The 25,037-nt window shown below is 39.3% G+C and overlaps 1 protein-coding gene and 1 long non-coding RNA gene across 2 annotated transcripts in view; both read left to right on the top strand.

Annotated features, from left to right (window-relative positions):
- The window catches only part of MAP1B (microtubule associated protein 1B), a 98,997-nt gene that overhangs the window by 6,966 nt on the left and 66,994 nt on the right, over positions 1-25,037 (top strand). Inside the window, exon 2 of the mRNA XM_055253802.2 lies at positions 1,237-1,338. Within this exon, the coding sequence (XP_055109777.1) occupies positions 1,237-1,338 (102 nt within the window). The remainder of the gene's footprint in view (positions 1-1,236; positions 1,339-25,037) is intronic.
- Positions 4,584-15,207, top strand: LOC134733525 (uncharacterized). Its single transcript, XR_010117086.1, has 2 exons — positions 4,584-8,072; positions 8,143-15,207. It is a non-coding gene; the product is annotated as an uncharacterized lncRNA (long non-coding RNA).

Here is a 25,037-nt window from a genome sequence, read left to right as displayed (position 1 = left end):
GTTCTGCCTAGGGGTTCAAGCCCTTAACTTTAGGAGGTATGCAATAGATGTTTGTTGTTCTAGAGATTTGTTTCTGGCAATTGAGAATGCTCTATACAAAGGTACAACGATGGATACCACACACTGGCTCCACCATGAGCAACCTATTAGGAAAAATGTAATACATAATATGTAAACATGTAACACACACACACCAGAGTTCTGGGGTTCCCCAACTTTCCCTGGCTTACTCTCCAGACCTCCCTTCTGTGATGCTCTCTGGGGTTCCCTCTGGGCCATCCCCTTTGGGAGGGCAGGAGAAAGAGGACAGCGGGAGGAGGAAGGAAGAGGTTAGAGAGTAGGGCATGAGCACAGGAAGCTGCCCTCATCTCGCCTCTTGCCCTCCTGTTCCTCTCACCCCGGATATTCCTTTCAGCCTAGGGAAAGGAAGTCTGAACTTTGGTAGGAATAGCTGATTCATGCCCCTAACTCCATAAATGTTTTATAAAGTATAAAAAGTTGCCATTTTTCTTTGCCTCTGGATAAGAAAATTGAATACAATGAACAATTGTGAATAAAAGAGCTGCCTGCCAAGCTACTCAGGTAACAGAAAAATGCCTGGAAGGACAGACAGGCCAAGTCTCGAAGATTGAGTGGACCCACCCTGTTTATCAAAAATCACATAAATCTTGGATTGATATCCAGGGCTTGATAAACCAAAGTCAAAAACGGGATTGGTAAAGGAAAGAAATTATACATGTATACTACCGGAACATCATTTTAGAAACAAAGGCCTGTGCTTGAATGGCAGCCCCCATATATTTTCTTTGCCTTTATTCTACATTTTCTTGCCACCTACAAGTGGAGTTAGTCTGTCTACAAGCTAGATTTAGTCTGTTGGCCTCTTAGCTTCTTAAGAACTAACCATCTTCCTGCCCTTTCTAGTCCCTCCCTGGAGTACAGCCTGTCATTTTCCTAATAACTGTTTTCTTTGACTCTTCCAGAAGAGGTGCATTTACATTTTATGAGGGGCAGAAGTTCAGTCCACACTGCTAATTATCCCTCCCTTGTGGCCTGGTGGAGAGACCTCCCTGGCCCTCCCCTTTTGTGGGCATCCACTGCTAAGCCACCAAGCTCTTCAGAAAAGGAGTTCCCACATCCTCCCTGATAGCCTGAGAAATGTTACAGTGATGTTGTCCAAACCACTCTGAAATGACTAACTGGAAGTCTCTCAACTCTCTTTCTTTCCCTCCCTAGGAATCCGATCATGGGACACAAACCTGATTGAATGCAACTTGGACCAAGAACTCAAACTTTTTGTATCTCGACACTCTGCAAGATTCTCTCCTGAAGTCCCAGGTGAGGCTTCCGCTCAGTGTTGGTCAGCCTAGAATTCCAAAGGACAAGCAGCAAGTTAGAAAGCTTTGTCTGGGGCAGCAAAAAGACTCTCTTATTGCTAAAAGGATACTTTGTATTTGTTATTATTACCTAGGTTAGCCAGCAGCCACAGTTAAGGAAGTCACTCTAGGTTATCACTGTGTGGGTTATCTATTTTGTGGATTCTTAATGAGTTTTTAAGTTCTAGGGTTGTGTATGTGTGTATATATATATATATACACACACACACATCAATGATCACACAAATTTTGAATTGATATCCAGGGCTTGAGAAAGAGAGAGAGAGATAGTAGAGTGTGTGTATGTGTATCTCACTGTACTCTGAGCTCAAGGGACTACAAACTATTTAAATGTTAATCTTACACAAATGAAATTGTGAATACAAATTGGATGCTCCTAGGATCCCAGAACTGTCTTCCTGCAAAAGAAAAAGGAAACATATACTGCATTTCAAAATGAAATATACATCATCATTTCATAATTGCATTATCACCTGCCATTGCATTACCACTTATCTTTCTTAGTGTGGGTAAAAGAATCTGACATTACAAACTGCTGTTAAAATAGCCTTTTTTTCAGAGATGAAAAAGAATACCAAAGAATAATTAAAGGTAAGGATGCAAAAATTTGTCATATGTGAAGATGTTCCCACTAAGCAGCCATCTCCCTGGGGCTATGCTCTGACCCATGCCTCTGGCACGGGGGATGTGTTAATGCTGGCCCATCTCGTCTTCTTCTTGTGAGCAATAGCCTATATTCCTCCCATTTGGTCACATTTAGGAATTATGAGACAGTTTCTGGCCCATAAAGATTCCAAACCTGGAATATATTTCTCCAGACCTTTGCCACTGACCCATCAGAAGCACTGTATTACATCTTATTTCTTGACCATCACTTGAATTTTACATAAGAGAAAGCTATTTTCTGTCCATATGCTTTTGTTATATGATTCCTAATTTTATTGGCATTGATACAACATCAGGAATGAGATTCAGCCTATTTTGACTGGTTAGATCGTATTCCATTAGTCTTGTATACACATTGATATTTGAAATCCCTTTTATAGAATATCAGTGCCTTCATGAATCACCTTTGGCTGCAGTAATATGCCCATAGGACTGTCTCAGTTTTTCCTTTTGAGTTTAATATTAGAATAAAATCCCATATATTTGAGTTATTGAAATGCATTGTAGCTTTCAAGTATGGAATTGAGTAAATGTGCTAAGAAAAGCTTAGCAAGAAATGGTTTATTAAAAGTTAAACTTGCTGCAAAGCCACATGAAAAATCAGTTTTTAGGTAACTTTGCTTTGAGAAAAAAGGAATCCAGAGACTGTCAGACAGCATATGATTGCTGAAGGAAAGGTACAGTATAAGGTTGTTTCTCTTGTTGTTATTTTATTGTATTTTTGTCTTGCAATATTTCCATATCTTTTAAAACCATCTCACAAAAAAATGAGGGAAGTGCTGTTTTCCAAAAAGTATGATTATTTCAAAATGTAAAAACTACAAGCTTTTATTTTTTCTCTGTAGGTTGTTCTGGCTTTTTTACTATGATTGTTTGTAAGACTACTTTTTTTGTGTGTACAAGTCATGTGGTTCTCATTGTGTTCATTCATATTTGGATTGACTTTTTAGAGTGACAACTGCATATTGCATAATGAAAGGCTGCAAGCATTGCTGAAGAATTAACCATTTCTAGACCCAAGACCTAGTATTGCTCTTGTGGAGTAGGAAGATCAAGTTCCCCCAAACTGTCACTTTAGCCTAATGTACCCCATTCTCCTCTCCTTTCTCCTGCTATCACCTTCAGTAAGGGTTGGTTACCTACCTAGTTGTATAGTGTTATGCTAGAGGCTGTGTTTGGAGATTGGCCTTTGGACACACAGCATCTTTACTATTCTTGCCAACGCTAGAAAGGACTGATATTACGACTTTCCCTCTCAAGCCTATAAGTACACTTTACAGGCCAAGGCTCCCCTCTGGGAATTAAGCATCTAGAATAGAGCCATTATAGTCATGCTCCTGTGTCAGGAGCATGAAGGTTTCCAACCAGGACTGTAAGGTGATAACAGCACATGTCAGATTCAGTTTCAGATAAGTGTGTTTTAAAGAGAAGAGATGTTAGAGGATAAGAAGACATGGAGATCACAGGATGATCACTGGATTGTGCCCAGGGAAGCCTTTAGCTTTTCCCAAACAAACTGGAAAGGTTTTGTGGGAAAATTTGAAGTCTGTTTTTAAGTGAGTCCAAGTCTCGTGGTCTCTTCCTGTCTCACTTGAAATAATGTAAAAGCTAACTCATGTACTTCAGTTCCCCTGAAATGGAATTAGCTGAACATTTTCCTTTAGAGTTTCAAGAATCTTTCATTGTTTTTTGAGACAGCGTCTCACTATGTTGCCCAGGCTGCTGTCAAACTCCTGGTCTCAAATGACCCTCCCACCTCAGCCTTCCAAATAGCTGTGATTACAGGTACATGCCACCACATCTGCCTAATTTCAAGAATCTTAAATTAACTTAGAGCCAAGGAGCAAGATGAAGGATGGATCCCCTAATAAAAATAGAGCCATTTTTCAGCCAGGTGAAACATTGTTAAATAGCACCTACAATATACCAGGCATTATAGGGTGCTTGGTGAGTGAGGACGCTGTGAAGAGCAAAACAAATACAGTCATTACCTTTATTACACTTATATTCTTGTGAGAGGAGAAGGCATTTAACAGTCATATACAGACCAGCATAAAATCTAGCCCCTTGCATCAAATCCAGGCTTCAAACAGATTTTTGGGGGGTTTGGGTTTAAAAAAACATAGAGACAGGGTCTCATTATGTTGCCCAGGCTGGTTTTAAACTCCTGGGCTCTAGCAATCCACCTGCCTTGGCCTCCCAAAGTGCTAGGATTATAGGCATGAGCCACCATGCCCAGCCACGGTTTTGTTTTGTTGTTTTAAGGCCAGCAGAGTTATAGTAAAATATTTATTGCCTTCTATGACATAAGTAAATTAAGGCTCAGATCACCCATATACCTGTCTTATGTTCCTGTTGGTTATGATAGCTTTTGTTGTTTTTTAATAACTAGAGATCACTTGTAAAGACTGAAGATAGCCTCAAATTGCAGCTAACAGATTGTGCAAATGGCACAAGATTGATTCCTTTGTACTAGTTTACCCCTTATACTAGTTTTTAAATATGGTTTTGAGATTTGATTTGACTATTTCTTCAGGATTGTAGGTCTCATTCAAGACCACTCTGAAAGACTTAGTCATCTTGAATAATATCCTTTGAGCAGGAATCTGGAATATGAGTGCTTTCTCTACACAAGGTGGGTGGTGGGTGCCTCAGTTCCCCAGAATGTTAGTCCTGTGATCTTTAAGCCCTGTCCAACTCTGGCATACTGTAATTCTCGGAGTGGTCAGTCATCTGGGTTTATCTTACTATTACTTTGCCTTACTATTGCAGCATTGCCGTGCCTAAAGATCACTCAACAAACATTTGCTGTGTGCCCAGGGCAGGTCTCTGCTGATTTGCCTTGATATAAAGCCGTTCCTGGCCACATCTAAGCTGGCTCAGTGAGAACAGTCATCTTGAAAGAAAAGGTTAGGTGTTCTTTTATGAACACTCTCTAGTCTTTCACTCAAAGGAAAGTTCAGTAGTTGAGTCTTTTCAAAATAGAGGAACAGTCTTTTGTTGTTGTTGTTGTTTTGAAACAGTCTTAGCTATGTCATCACCCAGGCTGGAGTGCAGTGGTGCAGTCTCGGCTCACTGCAACCTCAACCTTCTGGGCTCAAGTGATCCCCCCACCTCAGCCTCCTGAGTAGCTGGGACCATAGGTGTGCACCATCACACCCAGGTAATTTTTTGTATGTTTTGTAGAGATTAGATTTCCCCATGATGCCCTGGCTGATCTTGAACTCCAGAGCTCAAGCAATCTGTCTGCCTTGGCCTCCCAAAGTGCTGGGATTATAGGTGTCAGCCACTGTGCTCAGCCAGAACCACAGTCTTATATTTCTTTATAGTTATGATTTTAAATACTACCATAAAATTTTTATTTACCTATTATATAATATGTTTTTTGTACTCTAATCATGTTGGATGAGAATCATCTTGGTTAAGTCTGACCACAAAAGCAAAGCTAGCCTTACCATGCTGTACAGGGTTTATTTCATTTTCCATTGCCATTTGCTTCTTTCCCAAATTTAACTTTAGGACTGTCTATGTATAGTAGTAAAGAAGGATATCTCCCAGGGGTTGTAAGAAGTGCCCCATAATTATCTGTGGTAGACAGACACCATTTCAAAACAAGCAAACAAATAAAAACTATTCCCAGGACAAGTGACATCAGACTGAAAATCAGTTTCAATTTTTATTTTTTCCCATCATTTTGCCACTTTTATCTGCCTATTAAAATAATTTAAAAATTTTGATCATCTGAACTCCTCATCAGCAGCCTAGCATAATGATGAAGAGTACAGATTCTGGAGTCAAACTGCCTTGTTTGATCATAACCCCAAGGTTTATTTGCTGTGTCATCTTGGACAAGTTACCTAACTGTTTTCAGTCTTCTTGTTTGTAAACAAGGATGACCACTTCCACTTCATAGTTTCTTTTTTTTTTTTTTTGAGACAGAGTCTTGCTCTGTTGCCCAGGCTGGAGTGCAGTGGCATAATTTCAGCTCACTGCAAGCTCCCCCTCCCGGGTTCACACCATTCTCCTGCCTCAGCCTCCCGAGTAGCTGGGACTACAGGTGCCCACCACCACACCCGGCTAATTTTTTTCTATTTTTAGTAGAGACGGGGTTTCACCGCGTTAGCCGGGATGGTCTTGATCTCCTGACCTCATTATCCGCCCACCTCAGCCTCCCAAAGTGCTGGGATTACAGGCATGAGCCACCGCACCCGGCCCCACCTCATGGTTTCAATGCAGATCAAATGAATTAAAGTGTGTAAAGCTCTTCAGACAGGGCTTGTCACATGGAAACAAATGTGAACGAGTGCTGTCGTCCTTGTGGAGTATCTATTTGACTTGTATATTTGGTGATTGTTATTATCTGTGGGAAATACTGGGTATTGATATTTGGCTCGTTTCCTTTTTGTAGTAATTTTAAATTTGTATTAAATATGTTTCTCAGAGAAATGATTGCTTTCAGCATTCTCAGAAGGCGCAGAGCTGCTGATTATGTGTAAAGGGTGACAACATTCTATGACTGAGCTTCTAAGGTCCTTTGGGCTTGAGAGCAAAAAGCCGGCAATGCTTTAAAGTGCTGGCTGGTAAAGCAGAGCCTGAGAGGGGGGTTGGAGACCATTTGCAAAATGGTCCTGTGGGTGCCCACACAAGGGCTGTCAGGGAACATGTGCACAGTCTGAGGGCTGGCCTGCCTTCTTGCTATGATAACCCATCCATGGTCACTCCCTCCACGCCGTTCTACACTCGCTTTTCTCTTCTGCTCTCACCAATCAACAGGTGACTATAGACGTTGCCAGGTTTAAGAAACAGATTTCTTGTGGTTTATTTTCTTAGCTGAATACACAGTAAGACCTTGATATATTTACATTTTGTCACTAGTTTTATAACATCTAGATCACATTCACAAAAATCATCATAAAATGTGATGGATGGTGTATATGGGCAGTTTTGTTTTAAGAACTGATGCCTTTTTCCTAGAAGATAAACAAACCACAGCTGAGCATCTTTAGATTTGTGCTGAGTGATTGCTAAAAATATCTTGCCTGGAGATTGGTTTTTGATGGAGAATTAGAATCAGCCCTTTGAATTTCAGTCATGCGAATCTTCCCCTTTTGACATTAATGAGGCACGGGTTACAACTAATATTTACCAGTTGAGTGATAAGAAAATGAGAAAATACTCTTAGAAAAGGTCTAAGAATATTTTAAGCCATCTTTCTCTGTCTAGACTTGTGTGTTTAGTCTGTCGTGTGTAGAATTATAGCTTAATTGTATGTGCCTAGAATACATCAACTGCTCTATGACAGGGAGTAATGAATGTGTTTTCAGCCCTGCTCCAACCATTAAACAATAAGGCACACAAATATATGTTCTAGCGGCATTCAAGGGGCTGACTCACCCTCAGGGAACCTGCAATTTCAGAGGGACAGCCGATTCTTTATCCTCATGTTTTCTGTGTTGCTTACGCACACACACAGGTCTAGGTACTTGTCCCCATGCCCATGGGGCTCTGCTCATCTTTCCTCATTGCATCATCATACAAGGTTGTAGGGGGAATGGTGGTGTGTTAGAAGAAAATGACAAATAGAGAGCATTATTTTCGTTAAGGTAACCAGATCTCTGTTTAATATTCCTTGAGGTCATTGCTGCCTGCCTGGGAAGGAGAGTCCCATTTTAATGCAAATCCCTAGCCTTTCTCCCACTTGCCCTGTGCCCTGAGCCCTCCTGGCCCAGTTGCAGGGGACAGAGTGATCGGCAGCTCCTCATGCTGTCCGCTGTCACCCCAGTGCTCCCGTTGAGACTTTGCCGCCTTAGCAGCAGACTGCCCAGTCACCCCCACCTGCATCCTTCTGTAGCGGTGAAAGAGCCAGACCTTCCAAGGAGAAGATTAGAATTTTATAGTGTACGCAGCATAAGGCATAATTCCTGTTAGCTTTACATCTTGGTCCACTTTCAAATTTCAGGATTCTTTATATCCAGATCCTCACAAGGTGAATTTTTTCCCTTGGTGCAGGTATGGCCAGCAGAAAGGAATAAAATGGCGTTTCACTGCCTCACAAGGTGAATTTTTTCCCTTGGTGCAGGTATGGCCAGCAGAAAGGAATAAAATGGCGTTTCACTGCCGTGTTCAGGCTTCCTCATTCCTCAGGGTAGTTAATAATGGCTCATTCAGACCACCCTAGAAATACCTATTCATCTCACTTTTTTTTTTTTTTTTAAGAGTGGAAAGGATGTTTTACTCTGCTGACTGTAATGGCTCTCACGCAGTTCCTAATGGGCACTGTGGAACCACTCAGCATAGACAGGCATAGGCAGGAAGGTAGCAGAAAACTGGCTGCCTGGGCCCGGGAGCCATTTTAGGAGATGTCAATAACCCCTCCATTAAACCCAACTAAGTGCGTTCCACGACAGCTGCTAACCAAGGACAGCACCTCATGCTGAGTGCCACAGCTTTTGTCTTCATCTCCAGAGACCAAAGAGAGCTCATGATTTTTGTTAGTAGAGTTTTTTTTTAAAGGTTTTTTTTAAGTATGCAACAACAGCAAACCATCAAGCAAGCACAGTCCCTTTGCTTTTTCTGCCTGCTTTTTGGTCTTCCTCTGGGGCAGTTTGTTCAGCACCTATGGTAGCATACTAGAAATAATGGTGGAAGATGAAGAATAAAGCATAAACTAATAGATCGCTTTAAAAATGCCAAGTAATGTTTTCGAGTGCTTATTAATAAGAAAGCAACTGTAAGGGAATATTTGGAAGAATGAAGTATTTCCCACTATTTATAATTTTGTTGGGAAAATAAGTCATTCACAGCTTTAAAATTCATTGTGTTGTTCAACAAAGAAAGAGAGTTTCTTTTTATTTTTTTTAAATCTCTTTTTGTTTTTGAGACAGGGTCTCCCTCTGTCACCCAGGCTGGAGTGCAGTGGTGCAATTACAGCTCACTGCAGCCTCTGCCTCCTGGGATGAAGCTATCCTCTCGTCTCAGCCTCTGAAATAGCCGGGACTACAAGCCTGCCACTATGCCCAGCTAATTTGGTTTTTTTTTTTTTTTTTTTTTTTTGAGACAGAGTCTTGCTCTGTCACCCAGGCTGGAGTGCAGTGGCGCGATCTCAGCTCACTGCAAGCTCCGCCTCCCAGGTTCACACCATTCTCCTGCCTCAGCCTCCCGAGTAGCTGGGACTACAGGCGCCCGCCACCGCACCCGGCTAATTTTTTGTATTTTTAGTAGAGACAGGGTTTCACTGTGTTAGCCAGGATGGTCTCGATCTCCTGACCTCGTGATCTGCCCGCCTCGGCCTCCCAAAGTGCTGGGATTACAGGCGTGAACCACCGCGCCCGGCCTATGCCCAGCTAGTTTTTAAATTATTTTGTAGAGAAGGAGTCTCACTCTGTTGCCCAGTCTGGTCTTGAAGTCCTGGCCTCAAGCTGTCCTCCTGCCCCGGCTTCCCAAAGTGTTGAGATTACAGGTGTGAGTCACCCTGCCCATTATGAGAGTTCTCTTAATTTGCAAACTATGTATATGTGTCAGAGAGAGAGACAGAGAGAGAGAGAGAAAGAGAGAGTGTGTGTGTGTCTAATTCCTAAAGAAGAAAGGGGTGAGAATGGAGAGTATAATAAGCATTGCATTTTGATTGTTCAACCATGGGTTTAGTCACAATGACAAAGGTTACCCAGGTACCAGCACCCCACTCCCAGCTGCAGCCCAGGACTAATTAAATGCTACCTAGGCAACGATCAAGTATCCCCAAACATCATACTCCAGGGCTTACCCCTTTTGTTTTCTTGGCTGTGATCTAAGGGTAATTTCTATTGCATGTGAAGTCAGATTTCCTTGGTCTGAGAGAAACGTGAGAAAGTAAGAGGTACTCTGGGGAAGCGCACTTAGTGCACCACAGAGACTGCAGAAATTAACATAAATACAAGACAATAATAATGCTATTTTAATAAACTCTTCTAGGTTAAAGGATTGCCTATAGTCAGGACTGGTGAAATTGATGCTTATAGAAAATGCAACAAGAACGTCTACATATGATTTAAAAATAAAAGTATGTAATTAGGAATGAACATTGAAAAGCTAGGGTAGTGTTTTATTGAATGTGGCTCCTCTCTGCAGTTGTACCGCACCTCATTTGAAACACTCAAGCTGAGGTTGCCTCTCAAAATTGCTGCCTTGCATTCCTGAGGGGTTAAGATGAAATATGAACATCCTGAGGACTGTCTTTGTTGTCATAGAGGAAAGTCCTCTAAACACGCACTTTGCCGTTAATCTGGCCGTTTCTTTCTCGATACAACAGGTTTTCAATGGGAGCTGTGAGTAAACACGCCACTGTTGAGCATTGTGGCTCAAATTCAGATTTCTTGTTGGCTTCTCACGTGGATAGTGCGAGGAAGGAACAGCTATTCCCCTGAGGGAGCAACACGTTTTTAGTGCACCTGGCCCCAGGAACACTGCTCTACATAGATATGGCTTTTTGGATCCTGAAGTATATCCATCAATGAGAATGTCACATTTGGAGAAGTTATCCTTATTGCAATAAAATTAAAGATCAAATAAGTTCTGGAACCCAGGCGAACAATGCTTTCTTAGTGCAGAGCTATTTTGAGCAGTTGTCTCTTGTGCCTTTTAAAAACCTCTCACTTGGAAGTTTTGATGTGTGAAAGATGTGAAAACTGCCTAAGAGAATTCTTCCTCTTTTTAATGGAGCTCCATGCCTGTTTAGGGATGATGTAGCAACCGCTCTTTTATCTAGAATTCCAGATAGTTTCTCAGCTCAAATACTAGGAGTTTTTGGCGGTGCAATTCAATTGAAAGTGGTATTTGGTGTGAAGTTCCAGCAGCCCCACAAGATGCTCAAGTGCCTTGTGGTTAGTTTAGTATAATGTGCATATGTGTTTGTGTGTGTGTGTTTGCATACATGAGAGAAAGAGAGAGAATACCTTATCCTGTTCACATCTATTGTAAAGGAGACAATCCTTTCATTTTATATGGTATCTCCTTTTAGAAGGTGTCCTATTATCAGCCAATCTGTCATTAATTATTTATGTTCCTGCAGCAAGGCACAGTTCAGTTCCTAGTTCTGCAGGCCATAAGAAGACTTGTAAGTAAATCCTGTCTTCAGTTGTTTACAATTGAGTATGGAAATAAGATAACTAATGAAACAAGCCAGTCTATAATAAGTGCCAAATGAGAATTTTGCAAGGAGTTCCTTCTGTAAATTCTATTTGTTCAGGTTATTTTAAAAAAAATCTATGTGCATAAAAAAAGCATTAAAATAATATTATCCATGCAAATTGAGGCATAAATGCAACAGATCATAATGCACTGAATTATCTTTGTGACCAGGGAATTTTGAATCCAGCCTGAATTAAAATATTTCCTAGTTTGGAGCTACATTTTAGATTAAGACCATTAATTGAATGATGAAGAGTTAGAATTGATAATTTAAGAATTCACCCTTCTGAAATCATGTGAGAACAAAACTCCTGACCTGGATGTATAAGCTTAATTTCAATATTGTCTTTATCTTTGAGTTCTGGAAAATTGTCCATTGGCAGACTCTGAAGACACTAGGGAAGAGATTGTGAAAGTGAAATGTTTTAAGGAAATAAATGTGAAGTAATTGTTTCACTGCCCTGAGGCTAGAATGGGCACTTTGGAGAGTGTCTGGTTCAGCTGTCCCTGTGTTGAGGGAAGCAGGGAGGGGACACCAATTGCAAGCTGCTTTCCAGGACCCTTCCCCCTCCAGAGAGACCAGGAAGCCTGACCTAGTGCAGCAGCTCTGGGCCACACCTGAGACCACTGTTGCCCCTGGTGCTCCCTGAAGAGTTGCTGTCAGTCCTTTCCTTTTCTGTAAAATAAAGGGATTAGGCTAGATCAGGTCATCTTAACTTTGTTCTGCCAGCCATTAGTTCTGCAAAACATTAATAGTCAGTGGAAAAGAATTTCATGGTGACATAAGTTTGAAAACTGTGACATACTCAATCTAATTTTTTTAGGAGGCATAAATTATATGTGTATAAACTTGTTCAATTTTGTCTAACCATACATTTCCTTAGCCTATTTGACTAGTCACTTCTATCACCACTCTCTCCCATGGATCTAGATTCCTGTAGAACACAATTTGGGAAAGGATGGATTAAATGATTGCTGAGTCCCTTCCAGTTTTTTTATTCCATTATTCTATGAATTTTTACCAAATTGCCTCATCACTCGTATGTAGATGGGAGCTTGTCTTACTTCATTTAGCTTACAGTGGCTTTTAATCCAGGCTTTAAAATATCAGTGAAAGAATTTCATTTAGAAAAAACTGCCTGTCCCATCCATGAGGAATCTTAATTTTAGGAACGATGCACAGCTTTATGACACTCAGGCTGATTTCCCAGTTTGGGAATTCTTGGCCCTGGCTTTTCCCACCTGTCTTTACCTTGCAGAAAAACCAAACAAGACAAAACTTAATCATGTTTGCACAATGTCAAGCACTTGCATAGAGACTATCCCCAAAGTCAGCTCATGGGCGTTTTATCTTCATGGTGCCAAATAGGAAATAGCTACATATGTTTCCTATTAAAATGAGAATTTCCGTGTTGGTGTCTGGTGTTGCACTGAGCTTCAGGTTAGCTGCTTATTCACTGCTCTTTGGAAGGAGGCTGAAGATTGCACCTCAAGAGTTCTAGGGATTATCTGCAGGTTGAAGGTGTAAAAATTCCCAGGCGCATTGTTTGTTATCGCTAACTGCGGATGGCCTGAATTTTAATAAGCATGGTCAACTGTGCATATCTTGTCATGTGAACTACCAATTAGCACACCATAATTTAACAAGTTAGTACATGCAGATATGAACACCCTTGGGAAGGAAGCAATTTTCAAATCAGATTATTACTGACAGCGTACAGTTTACATGCAGGTAATCATTATCAGAAAGTCATGATTATCCAGAAGGAAAAGTGATTTTTGTGATAATACATCTTTGAATGGCTGTTGATTTTTAATACCTTTAAGGTAAAAACTTCAATTTGTTCCCTCCCTAATTTGATCATATTTGCAAAAAAGTGTTAATTCGCTCATTAAAACCTAGGCGTCTGATGGGTACAGCAAACCACCATGGCACATGTATATCTATGTAACAAACTTGCACATTTTGCACATGTATCCCAGAACTTAAAGTATAATTTTAAAAAAGTTAAAAAAAACCTAGGTGTGATATTATGTGTTTACAACAAACCTTACCAAGTATTCTAAAATAACAGAAAGAAATAATTTATGTACAATAACAACATTAATGATAATATCTCTATAGATAATATGTTTTGGTTAATCAAATATTCTAGCTAATCAAGAGTTGCCAATAATCCCTCATGGGATTATTATTTTTCAAAGTTGTAGAATCCAATAATACAGTCATTTCTTTTATACAAACACCTAAAATTTATCTAGAATTAACTTAGAATTTCCTAAACCAAATTTATACATTAGCCCAACATATACTTAAATTATTTATAAAGACATGAACTTACAAATCTGTTGTTTCTTCCCCCACCCAAATAGAATAATATCTTCAAAGAGAGTCTTTTTTTAAAAAAGGACATATTGTTCCCCTTAGGCAGATACTGGCATTTTATTGAAATATAGTTCAAGAGACATGCATTCAGGCAAGATGAGTGCACACCATGCCGCCTACTTGGAACCCAAACTCAGAACAATGGAATTGAATCTTCCTTGGAAGACTCAGGAGGAAGATCATCTTCCTGTGCCTCAGGGTCCTCACGATGAAACCGTATTGGTAATTATGCTGTAAACATGAGGGTGTGCGGATTAGTAGCGATTTCTTATTACTGAAACATTAGTGAGCAAACTATTTTGAGGTGGTGTCCTCAATACTAATATGATTGTGCTTCAATATAGAACAAGGAATATCCCTGAATATAGTGCTTCTGAAAAAGAGTCATTGATTGCAGATATTGTTTAAAAAAAAAAAAACACTCAAAACTGCTACAGAGAAAAAACAAAGTGTAAAAAAAGAGACCATGGCTATCTTCTAGTTTATTTGAAGAAAATACCTGAGTTTGCAAGTATGCACTAGCCCACTGCATTTGCACTGTCCTGATGTACATACAGTGGGGTGCACCCACCTCTAAGTCCCAACCATTTTTTTCTTTCTACTTCCTGTATCCCCTTGCCTATGAAAACATAATTTTTATTTTATTTTATTTTTTGAGACAGGGTTTCACTCTGCACCGAGGCTGGAGTGCAGCAACACCGTCACGGTTCACAGTAGCCTTGAACTCCTGGGCTCCAGTAATCTTCCCACCTCAGCTTCCTAAGTATCTAGGGCTGTAGGCACACGCCAAGGCAAACAACTAATTTTATATTTTCATTTTTTAATTTGTGTAGAGACAGGGCCTTGCTAAGTTGCCCAGGCTGGTCTCAATCTCCTGGCCTCAAGCAGTCCTTCTGCCTTGGCCTCCCAAAGTGCTGGGATTACAGTGTGAGCCACTGCATTTGGCTGAAAACGTAATTTTTTAAATAGACAATTGCCTTATCCATTGCACCATCTCCCTCCAAATAAGCTAATAAACACAAAAATCCAACCAAAAGGTAAAAGAGATGAAAAGTGAGATTTTTTTTAAAGGCTTAATCACTTGTGCTTTAAGATTTATCTGGAATATCTTTAGATCCTAGGAAGAGACAAGGTTGTCTACCTAATTGTGTAGCCATTTACATGTACATAGGTAATTGCGTGTGTGTGTGTGTGTGTGTGTGTGTGTGTGTGTGTATGTGTATGGCTTTGTTTTTATATTATATCAAAATATATTTCGCTTTTCAAGAAGCATTAGAAGATCCAAGTAAATAGGGCCGAGTGTGGTGGCTCACGCCTGTAATCCCAGCACTTTGGGAGGCCAAGGTGGGCAGATCACTTGAGATCAGGACTTCAAGACCAGCCTGGCCAACACAGAGAAACCCTGTCTCTACTAAAAATAGAAAAAATTAGCCAGGCATGTTGGCAGGCACCTGTAGTCCCAGCTACTCGGGAGGCTGAGGCAGGAAAATCGCTTGAACCTGGGAGGCAGAGATTGCAGTGAGCCGAGATTGTGCCACTGCACTCTAGCCTGGCTGACAGAGCGAGACTCCGTCTCAAAAAAAAAAAAGTAAATATCTGTTGATGAAAAAACTGACACTTCCTATGGGTTTACCTCCTTTCCTTCTATTGTTTTCTCTTTGGTATCCCTCACGCGTTTTCCCCTCTCCGCTGCATTCACCTATTTCCCACTTGTTTTTCTTCTCTCCTTCTTCTTTTTCCTATTGTGTCCTTCCCGCCACCAGTCACAGGCTTGTGGTCTACAAATAATGCTGGTTTGGGTTTATTTTAAAACATCTAACATGAGATCAGTGCCTGCTTTTTAAATAAGCATTACATTATGTATTAGTTATAAAAATTATTAGACAATGTCTTATCTTTATTTTACTGTTTTACACATAGAACAGCGACTATTTGGAGCCTTTGGAATAACATTCCAACGTATAAATATAAATGAAATAGTTTGGCAAATTAACTCTCTCCAGGGGTCATCTAGAAATATGGTTCCATCATCAGATAGAAATTCTGTTGCTAGAGTCCTTTAGCCGGCAAATGGATTTTCTATGCTTGGTAAGCAAATTCATCACAAATTTGAAGCTAGTTACAAATAAAATAAAATAAATTAATTAAAAAGAAATTTTAAAAATCCCAACTTACAGTTTAAAAAGAAGAAAAGTGAAAAAAAAATGAACAAACAAAAAGATGAAAGAGCTTAAATTAAATAATCATAGGGATACATTGTTTAATCTTTCAGAATTCTAACTTTTCAGAAATGGCTTTTTCCCAATGGCAACTGAATCATAAGAAAAAAGGAATGCAATTATCTTTTAACCATCGAAATAAGGAGGCCTTAGGCTAATTAATGGCCCTTGATAAAGAGCCTTAGAATAGTGCCAGGCATGTGGGTTTAGTATGTGTTTGACAATGAATGATGAGGTGTCACAGGCTTGAGAAACTAAAGTTAGCTCTTAGGTTTGAAAAATAAACTGCATAAGAAATCTCACATTTTTTATTAATTATCTATATTGCAAACGATTTCTTTGTTGCAGATTTCCTGTAAACATTAAGATGTGGTAAAGTGTTTATTTACAAAAACTATCAAGTACTTTTCAGAGAGTTGGCAGTCTAGAAGCTCTGGTAAAGAGCCAGTGTCTTGAAACTCCATGGACAGAGCCCTTAAGGAATGGAACCAGGGGCAGAAAATCTGAGCTTTAATCCCAGTTCTACTGCTAAGTAGATTTGTGCCATTGTGGACAAATTGCCTAGCATTTATGAACTTCAGTTTTATTATCTCTAAGGTCCTATTTATATTGATATTCTCTGATACAAGTGAAAAAATGTTCAAATAATGTTTTTTCAAAAAATAGTTTACATATAAAGTTGGCAAACATAGCTGATGTATAAACCAAGATGTGTGGTTTTCCAGAAAGTTTTTTGAGATTCTTAGGACACAATTACTTACTTGGCTGAATATATTCATTTCACAAATATATTGTTTGTCTAATGGGATCTGGTAATGTGTCAATACTAAGGTTAATAAAAATAAGCAAAATAAGTAAATGAAGACACAGTCCCTATACGGTCTCCCATGGAGCTCTCAGTCAAGGTGAGGAGACAGTCATTGATGAAATAGTCACACAAATATGTATTACAAGCTGTGCTAAGTAGGAGGGAAAATAATATGGTGCTATCTAAATATGTAAAAGGAGAAACTGAAGTGGTAAGGGGAAGTAAACTTTAGAGCTGAGATTTACGAAGAGTGCTTTTTATTTTACATTTAAGACATTGGACACTGTGTTTTTCCCTTTTTAAAAATTAATTTTATTATTATTATTTTCCCTTATGTTTCCTTTTTAATACAGCATTAGCAATTCAGCCTAGTTTTATAGGTATAGAGTATGCAGAATTATCCTGGACTTCATATGGATCAATGTGAGGTTATAATAGCACATTTCTGAGGAAATAGGAACAATCAAATAGAAGTGATTTTAAAATGTTTTCCTAAGATATTCTTACAAGGATTCCACTACTCTGCTCTGAGTTAAGAATCACGTAAAAGAAAACTATCTAAATATTCATTGGCCTCTTAAAAACATGGGATTGATTACAAGTTTGCTGGGTTGCAAAAATTCTAATGATAAATAGAGAAAGGAAAGCAACCAAAATTTCTGAGATCAGAATGGAAAGGTTTGTGTTGTAACATAATTAGGGCTCCAGAGTCCCTATAGAATCATAGTTTATGTCCATGGTACTTAGAGGTTCATTCAGTACCTTCCTCCCAGTGTCTCCTCTGTACTTGCTTATGGGTTCCTCACCTGGTCATTGTTAGGCCAGTCACCTGTCAGAGTGTTTGCTTTCTTCAGGCCAACAGTATGCAGCCTTCTTGCATCATGTCTGATTATCTTTCATACACCATTTACTTTTTGGTTGAAAGGTCCACTTCTTTTCTACCATGTTGATTGATATCTCTTGGTCCTATGTGATGAAGTATCTAAAATTTCAACTTTTGCATGTAAAGATACTTCTATTACTTGGAGGATATTACTGAAGCAAATAACCTTTATATTATTTAGAACCAATTGGCCTTATTGGAAAAAATATAGCCTGCCTTAACCATTAAATCTAATGAAGAACAGATTTTCTTGTTCTATGTAGTATTTTACTTGAAGGTGTTCATAACTCAGTTGCAAAGTAATTTTCTCAGTAGTGTTTGCACAAATCTCAGCTGATCTGAATCTATGTGAAATTAAAATATGGTGTAAGGAAATGTTGAGATACAAGTATTTTTCATTAATTTTTTTTCTGAAATGCTCTGAACCCTTTCAGCCTGGAGACTTTTCAGGTAGCAAAGTTCTTTCCCATATACTCTTATCATTGTTTCTCTTCCTGTTCTGATTTTAGCCTTAAGAATATGTATAATTTTTAAAATGGAACTTCTTCTTAGATTGCATCCTCCAACTCATCATTTCCTCTTGGATCTTCTTCTGTGTATTCTAGGAGAACATTTCACATTTGTCCTGTACATCACTGAGTCAGTATTCTGCAGGATTTGTTCTGCTCTTGAGTGCCTTAAATGCAGATTTAAATTCTACTATTGCATTTTGTATTTCCTTGAATTCTTTTGTTCATTCCACTGGGGACTTCTTCCTAAATCTCTGCCTGTCATTCGGCCCACCCTGTTTTTATTGTTCTCTGTCGTTTCATAAAGACAATGTCTGCCATCTTTTCTAGGAGCCAAGTGTCATTTTCTAAAATTTTATTTTGTTCCTATGGAAAGTCATTTTTAGAGATATATTTTTTCCACCAAATCTCAAGACAGTGCTCATTTTTCCTTGTGCTGCAGAGTCTTTTCAAAGGTCCCATTTGGAGTTCTGTTTGTTTCCTCCTTCCTGTATAAGAAGGAGGTTCAGGAGTCCCTGAAACTCCCTGTCCAGGTTTAGCATTTGCCAGCAGAGCGTTATAGGGACTCCTTAGCAAGTCTTGCTGCCCACTTGGGAGCTGGCAATTTCACCCTCTCATCTAGAACCTGGAAGTCAGGTTCAGGTGTATAACCTCCACCCTGGGTCCATGGTCCCTGAGCAGGCATGCATCTGGTGGCGTGGGATGCTAGCCTGGGAAGAAGTAGTCTGTCTTTACTGTCCAAGTTTCTGCCTGTAATCCTGGAGAATTAGACAGAACTTGCATTTCTTCTTTGTACAAATATTACAGACCATGACCAGCATGTACTCCTCTCCAGCATCCTCCTGCCTCTGCCTGTACTTACAGGTGTTTTTCCTGAGACAACTGTCCAGCTCAGACTGTAATGCAGAACAGCTGTCTCCTCTACCCCCAGCTCTGTTGGACTCTGAGGTGAGGCGCTGGAGGAGGGGTGGAGAGCGATGGAAAAGGAGGTATCTGATACCCTGCAGTAAGCTTCTTTTTCCTGTCTTGCATCCTAGGATTAGGGGCAGGTATTTGAAGAGTGTGTCAAAAACTTTCCAACCTTCTTTGAGTCCAGCAGAATGGTTAAGCGTGGGGGCCCAGGAGCTACAGTGGCCAAGTTCAAATATGGGCTTCACCTCATGCATAAGGTCTCTGTGCCTCAGTTTCCTTATCTATGAACCTACTTTACAGAGGATTTATGAAAATTCAGTAGCTATACGGCATATAAAGTGTAGAAATACTTTTTAAGAGATGTTTAAATAACAATGCTTTTACAAAACACAAAGACAATCTTAATAATGATTCATGCTTTTAACTTGCCATTCAAGGAAATGAATAAGAAATGTTGGTAAAGCAGGAAAAGCTGATTCATCTTGACTCAGTGTTCAAACCAACTGTACCATTTGCCGCTCTATAAAGTCTACAGTATTATTCAGCCATAATTGGTTCAGGATTATGATTTCTTTATAGCATTATCAGTTCTTTATACTTGAAGTTCCCAAGAGCCAAACATTTCCATTTTTCTTTAATCAGAATCTTTCACATTTCAAAACTTTATATTAATCCCTTTGTTCCTTATGGATATTGTGGAAAATCCCTTCCTGCAACCTCCAGCTTTTGCCAGAAGTGCCACATGCATTCCTATTGTCACTATGTGAACACCTCATGAATGAGGGCTTTCTTTTTTAACTTTAGTTTTTACATGTTTGTGAGTAAGAGTTTTGTGTGTGTACATGTTGTCTTTTGTGACACCACAGTTTGATTTGATTGAAAAAGCAAAATGCAATTTTATTTAAATTGCTACTTGGGGATATAAACTTTGCATCAGAACATCAAGCCTGAATCCATGGTCAGTGAAGTCCTTTGATTTCTGCTCCTTTTAGTATTGTCACAGCAAGACTCCCCACTACATTAGTGGGTTCCATTGTATTCCCAAGGAGGGCCCAGTGAGAAGGGCTTGCCTGCACCTCAGGGCCACCTCCCTTCTTCTGCAGAGTAAGCCTTGTAATTACAGCAGACATTACATTTGTCTCCAGCTTCTAGGGGATGATGTCATTGCATGTCAAACGGGATTAGCATGAGGAGAGAAGTCCTATTGACATTTTCATTTTCATTAAGAAGAATTTGGTTTTGCTTCATTTTGTTAACGGAAGCTGTTGTCTTACCACATAGGAGTTTTTTTTTTTTTTTTTTTTTTTAAAGAAAACTTGAAAACGTAGAAGCAGGCATGTGCTGACTGCATGAATAAAAATATACTCTGTAGTGGCACTCTATCAATTAGTGAAAGCGTCTGGGACACAAAGCATGCCTGGGAAATCTCCTCCTTTTCTTACAAAAGCAGAATATCATTCTTCCCAAAGCTCACAATGGCCTGGGCCCTGCTGCAGAAAATGTTCCTGAAAAAGGAAGGCAGAGACTTGGCCACTGCTGAGTAGAAAAGGAAGGCAGGCGTCTGGTCCCATCAGACCTCTGAAATGTTTTGCTTTTTCATGATGGCATTGATCTAGTATGTCTTAAAAGTTTCATTCCTTATGTCTCAGGGTAAGGCTGTTAGTTCCCTTCCCATATGAAAAAATTAATCAGGAGCGAGGTGGAATCCTGATGCTTCAGACACTTTGAGCCCAGAGCTGAGTTAGTGGAAGAGTATAATTTTTATCAGTCATTTCCAGCCCTTCCCACAATAGGAAGAAAATCATTGTCAGACTTGGGGTAGGGAGTTGTGGCTTCCTTTCAAGCAATCTAACAATAACCCTGAGTAGAGTCAGAAAATCTAGGTTCAAATACCAGCTCTGGCTTTTACTGGGCTATGTAACTGTGGGCAGCTTATGGGATTGCCCCGAGCCTTAACTTTCTCATGTGTCCAATGGCATTAATTGGCAATAGTACCTGCATCTCAAAGGGTTATGCCTGGTACCTATCAACCATTGTTTTTCACCTCTAAAAATTACTTCCTTTCAAAACATGGGCTAGTGTTCTGAGGTGACCTTATTACTCGAGTGAGTAAAGGTGGTGTTTTTCTTTTTTTTTCTGTCTCTCTCATTTGTGTCAGTGTTTTGCAAGTACAGGTCAGGTAGCCAACTCTCGCCAGTCTTGATTTCCTCCTTGTGGAGTAGACCCAGTAGCTAAGATGTTGAGGGTCACCTGGATGAGACTGGCTTTGGAATTTCAGGTTTTTTGAATTTTCCCAAAGCACTGGAAGAAAAAGTGTCCTTATGAATTTTTCTCGGGAGGTTTTAGAAACCCTTACAATAGTTCTCAGTTCTCCATATTTGGATCCCAGAATGTTCCTAGCATCTAGTTTCCCTGGAACAGAGTCATCCTGTGAAGAAGGATGAATCCAATCCAGATCAGACCCTCTTGTGGGGTGATAATTTTCCATCCAGATTTCCCTGGGACCTTTCCATTTACATTCTTGTTTTGCCTTGAAAGGCAACTGGTGAGCTATTTCTTTTTCCTCATCGGACTTTTCATGTCCTATTACCTAGATGATTATTGCTCCTGTAAGACTGATATTTTAGAAAGAATTCTGAATAACACTGGCTTTTGAGGTGTAGCCCAACTGGATTTGACCAGAAGTCTCCATTTATAGTTCTTCAAGGCCAGTGCATTTGGTGATCTGGTTGGAAGGAAACTTTGGAGTGTTCTAGAAAGAACTAGACCATCTAAATCACCTGTCCTGATGCCCTTGTGTGGAATAAGGGAGAAGGCACTGCCTTGTGCTGAGCACTTAAGTGTGCTGAGCACCTAGGTACTAAGTAAAGTGCTAGTTACTATACTAAACATACCCATGGGCATGTGCTGTCCCCTGAGTTTCTCCTGAACTTATGGAATATCGCCCTCATTTCCTCCATTCCCACCTCCGGCACTCCTTGAACTATCTGACATACAGGACAGCTCTCTTACCACAAGCTACCTGAATGTAAATGTAATTCAAAGGAAGGACATTACAAACAGGAAATCAGCTGATTTTCTAAGTTTCTGTAGAACCTTGAGTGTATTATTTTCTTAGACTAGTCTACAAGGGATGATAGGCAATAAATATGTTCCATGACTATTGTTTTATGTAAGCCACAAATTAAATCATATTTTCTTGTTGAATTACATAAAAAGCTTATGATCTTTAACTGCTCAGATCCATCTTCATCCAGAATTAAATGGCAGCAGCTTCCCTTAATTTACCTGGCCAAATCAAGCAAATATTGATTTTAAATGATCTGTATAGGTCTGAAGCTCTGGTTTGAAGATGTCTGTTTGAAAATGCCGTTCGTGAAAATAAATAATAAAGTTACTTCTCCCTGTTTATCTGATTGTTAAATTTTGTCAATAATTATTATTATTATTCCTTAAAACAAAGTATAGGCTCCTATGCCCAGAATTGACAGCAGAAATGGCTTTGAGATGATTCAGAACTATACTTTGTCTTATTAACGTCTAATATGAATCAAAGCCTTTTCTCCCCATTTAAGTAGAAAAGTAACCTTAAAAATATTTAAATGTGATCAAAGGATCTTGGTCATAGGATTCATGTGTATGAAATGTCATAAACAGCTTCAATCAATTACTCATTTTTCATTTCCAAAGTTTTAAAATAGTTGACATGGAAAAAGTATTAATATGCATTGTATCTTGGAAACATGAAGAATGATCAACTATTCTGTTTCTTTACCAGCAGGTGGCATGACTTGTTGCTCTGCTGATGACAATATAAAATCCAACCCATCCTATTACTTTACATTGTTACATAATTAAAAGAGATTCCTAAAGTACTTGCCCCAAATATAAAAGTTGAAAGTTTAATATCCTTATGATATAAAGAGTTCTTACAAATAAATAAGTAAAACTTTAACACTTCAGTAGAAAAATAGGTATAGGATATGAACATTCAATTTACATACACACGGAAGGTGGGTAGAGAAAGACACACATATACACATACCAAATGGCCAATAAACATATGAAAAATGTTCAACCTCTTTATAAATTAAGGAATACAAATGAACACAGGAAGATACACATTTTTACCTCCAATTTGCAAGGTTTTAACAAATGATACCACTGATCACTGGCAAAGAGGACAAGATAGGCACCTTCATATTCTGCTATTTGGATATAAACAACCTTTCTGAAATGAAATTTTTCAATATATATGAAGAGTCATAGAAATGCTCATGTACTTCACCCAGTAGTTCCCTACCAGGAATTTATTCTATAGAAATAAGCAGAGATATGCACAAAAAATGTTATGTAAAAAAAATGCTTATTGCTACATTATTTCTCTATGTGAAAAACTGGAAAAAAACCCTGAAGTTCTCAACAGTAGGGCATGTATAATCGGTAACGATTAATCAATAGAATTCAATATTTGGCCTACATTATTATAAACCATATCTTCGAAGAATCTTTACTGATATGTAATGTTGAGTGACAAGGGAAGGGTTCATGAAAGTATTTTTCAATTTGATACCAAAATAATTTTTGTCTTTTCACTGACACCCAATTTCGATGACACCCAAATTGTAATATGGGTTATCACTGAGAAGTAGGTGAACAGGTTATTTTAATTTTCTTCCTTATCTTTTTCTGTGTTTTTTACATTTTATGCAGTGGGCACACAGTATTTTACCGTCAGGAAAAAGTATACACATTTTCAAAAATGGTAAGCCTAGCATTGGAGACATGAATCACTATCGCTTTTGTATTTCTCATGGAAATGAGATTCAATAGTAAGTTACTTGTCTGGGGAAAATAGAGCTCATTTGAGTCAGAGGTTGGAAAGCTCTTATGAATACTAACCTCAGAAACCTCAAAATAGTATGTGGTAGAATAATGACATGGCACGAAAAGCCACGGATGTCAGTCTGAGTTAAGGTTAGAGTAGATACATACAACAGTCATAAGAGAAAAAAACGTACTAATCTATGATCTCCAGTTCTGGTAACCTCTAGGGTCGGTCTGTGCCTCCATATCAAACCTTTATCACAGTGCATTGTACTGGGGCTGCTGCAACTTGGAAGCCTGGATTCTCGTTCTGGCTGCTCTGCAAATATATTTTGTACTTAACCTTGGGCAAGTCACCAAACTCTCTGAACTGAGAGTTTTCTTCCAGGGCTGGATCGTTATTCATTTTTGGAGTTTGGCATTCTGATGCACTTTCTAGCCCTGCAAGGTAAGATGCAAGTCTCCGGGGTGTCTGGCCAATGCTGAAGCAGATTGAGGGTCCCTTTGGGCCAACCCTTGGATCAGAAGTGTCTGAAGTCATCTTAGTTCAGTCGTTTTTTAATAAGTTACCGTGACATAAGTTATTGGAAAGGACTAGTTGAGGGTAAGAAAGGCAGTTTGATTCTCTCGTGGAGGTTATAAAATGAAAGCAGAGATCTGTCCCTGAATATGAGGAAACCTCGTATATAGTTTAACAATATATTTTTTTCTTACATAAAAATCTAAGTTTGAAATTACCATCAGACTAAATTTCATCCCATCTGTGGTAGAGATGGTTTTAAAATTGAGACTTTAGAGGCAGCAGATCTTTATCCTGTATACCTGATACATAAGAAAAGCCCAGTTCAGAGGACTTTAGTTTTTTTTTTTTTTTTTTTTTTTTTTTTTTTTGAGACGGAGTCTTTGCTCTTTCACCCAGGCTGGAGTGCAGTGGCGCAATCTCGGCTCACTGCAAGCTCCGCCTCCCGGGTTCACGCCATTCTCCTGCCTCAGCCTCTCCGAGTAGCTGGGACTACAGGCGCCCGCCACCACGCCCGGCTAATTTTTTTTTTGTATTTTTTAGTAGAGACGGGGTTTCACCGTGGTCTCGATCTCCTGACCTTGTGATCCGCCCGCCTCGGCCTCCCAAAGTGCTGGGATTACAAGCGTGAGCCACCGCGCCCGGCCAGGACTTTAGTTTTTAACCTTAAGGACAAACATATTCAGACATATATTGTATAAGAATGTTTTACAAACTTTTTTTTTTTTGAGACAGGGTCTTGTTC

This window comes from Symphalangus syndactylus, chromosome 18, assembly GCF_028878055.3.
Source record: "Symphalangus syndactylus isolate Jambi chromosome 18, NHGRI_mSymSyn1-v2.1_pri, whole genome shotgun sequence".
NCBI lineage: Eukaryota > Metazoa > Chordata > Mammalia > Primates > Hylobatidae > Symphalangus > Symphalangus syndactylus.
The sequence above is the reverse complement of the archived record's forward strand: the minus strand, read 5'-3'. Positions and strand labels throughout refer to the sequence as shown.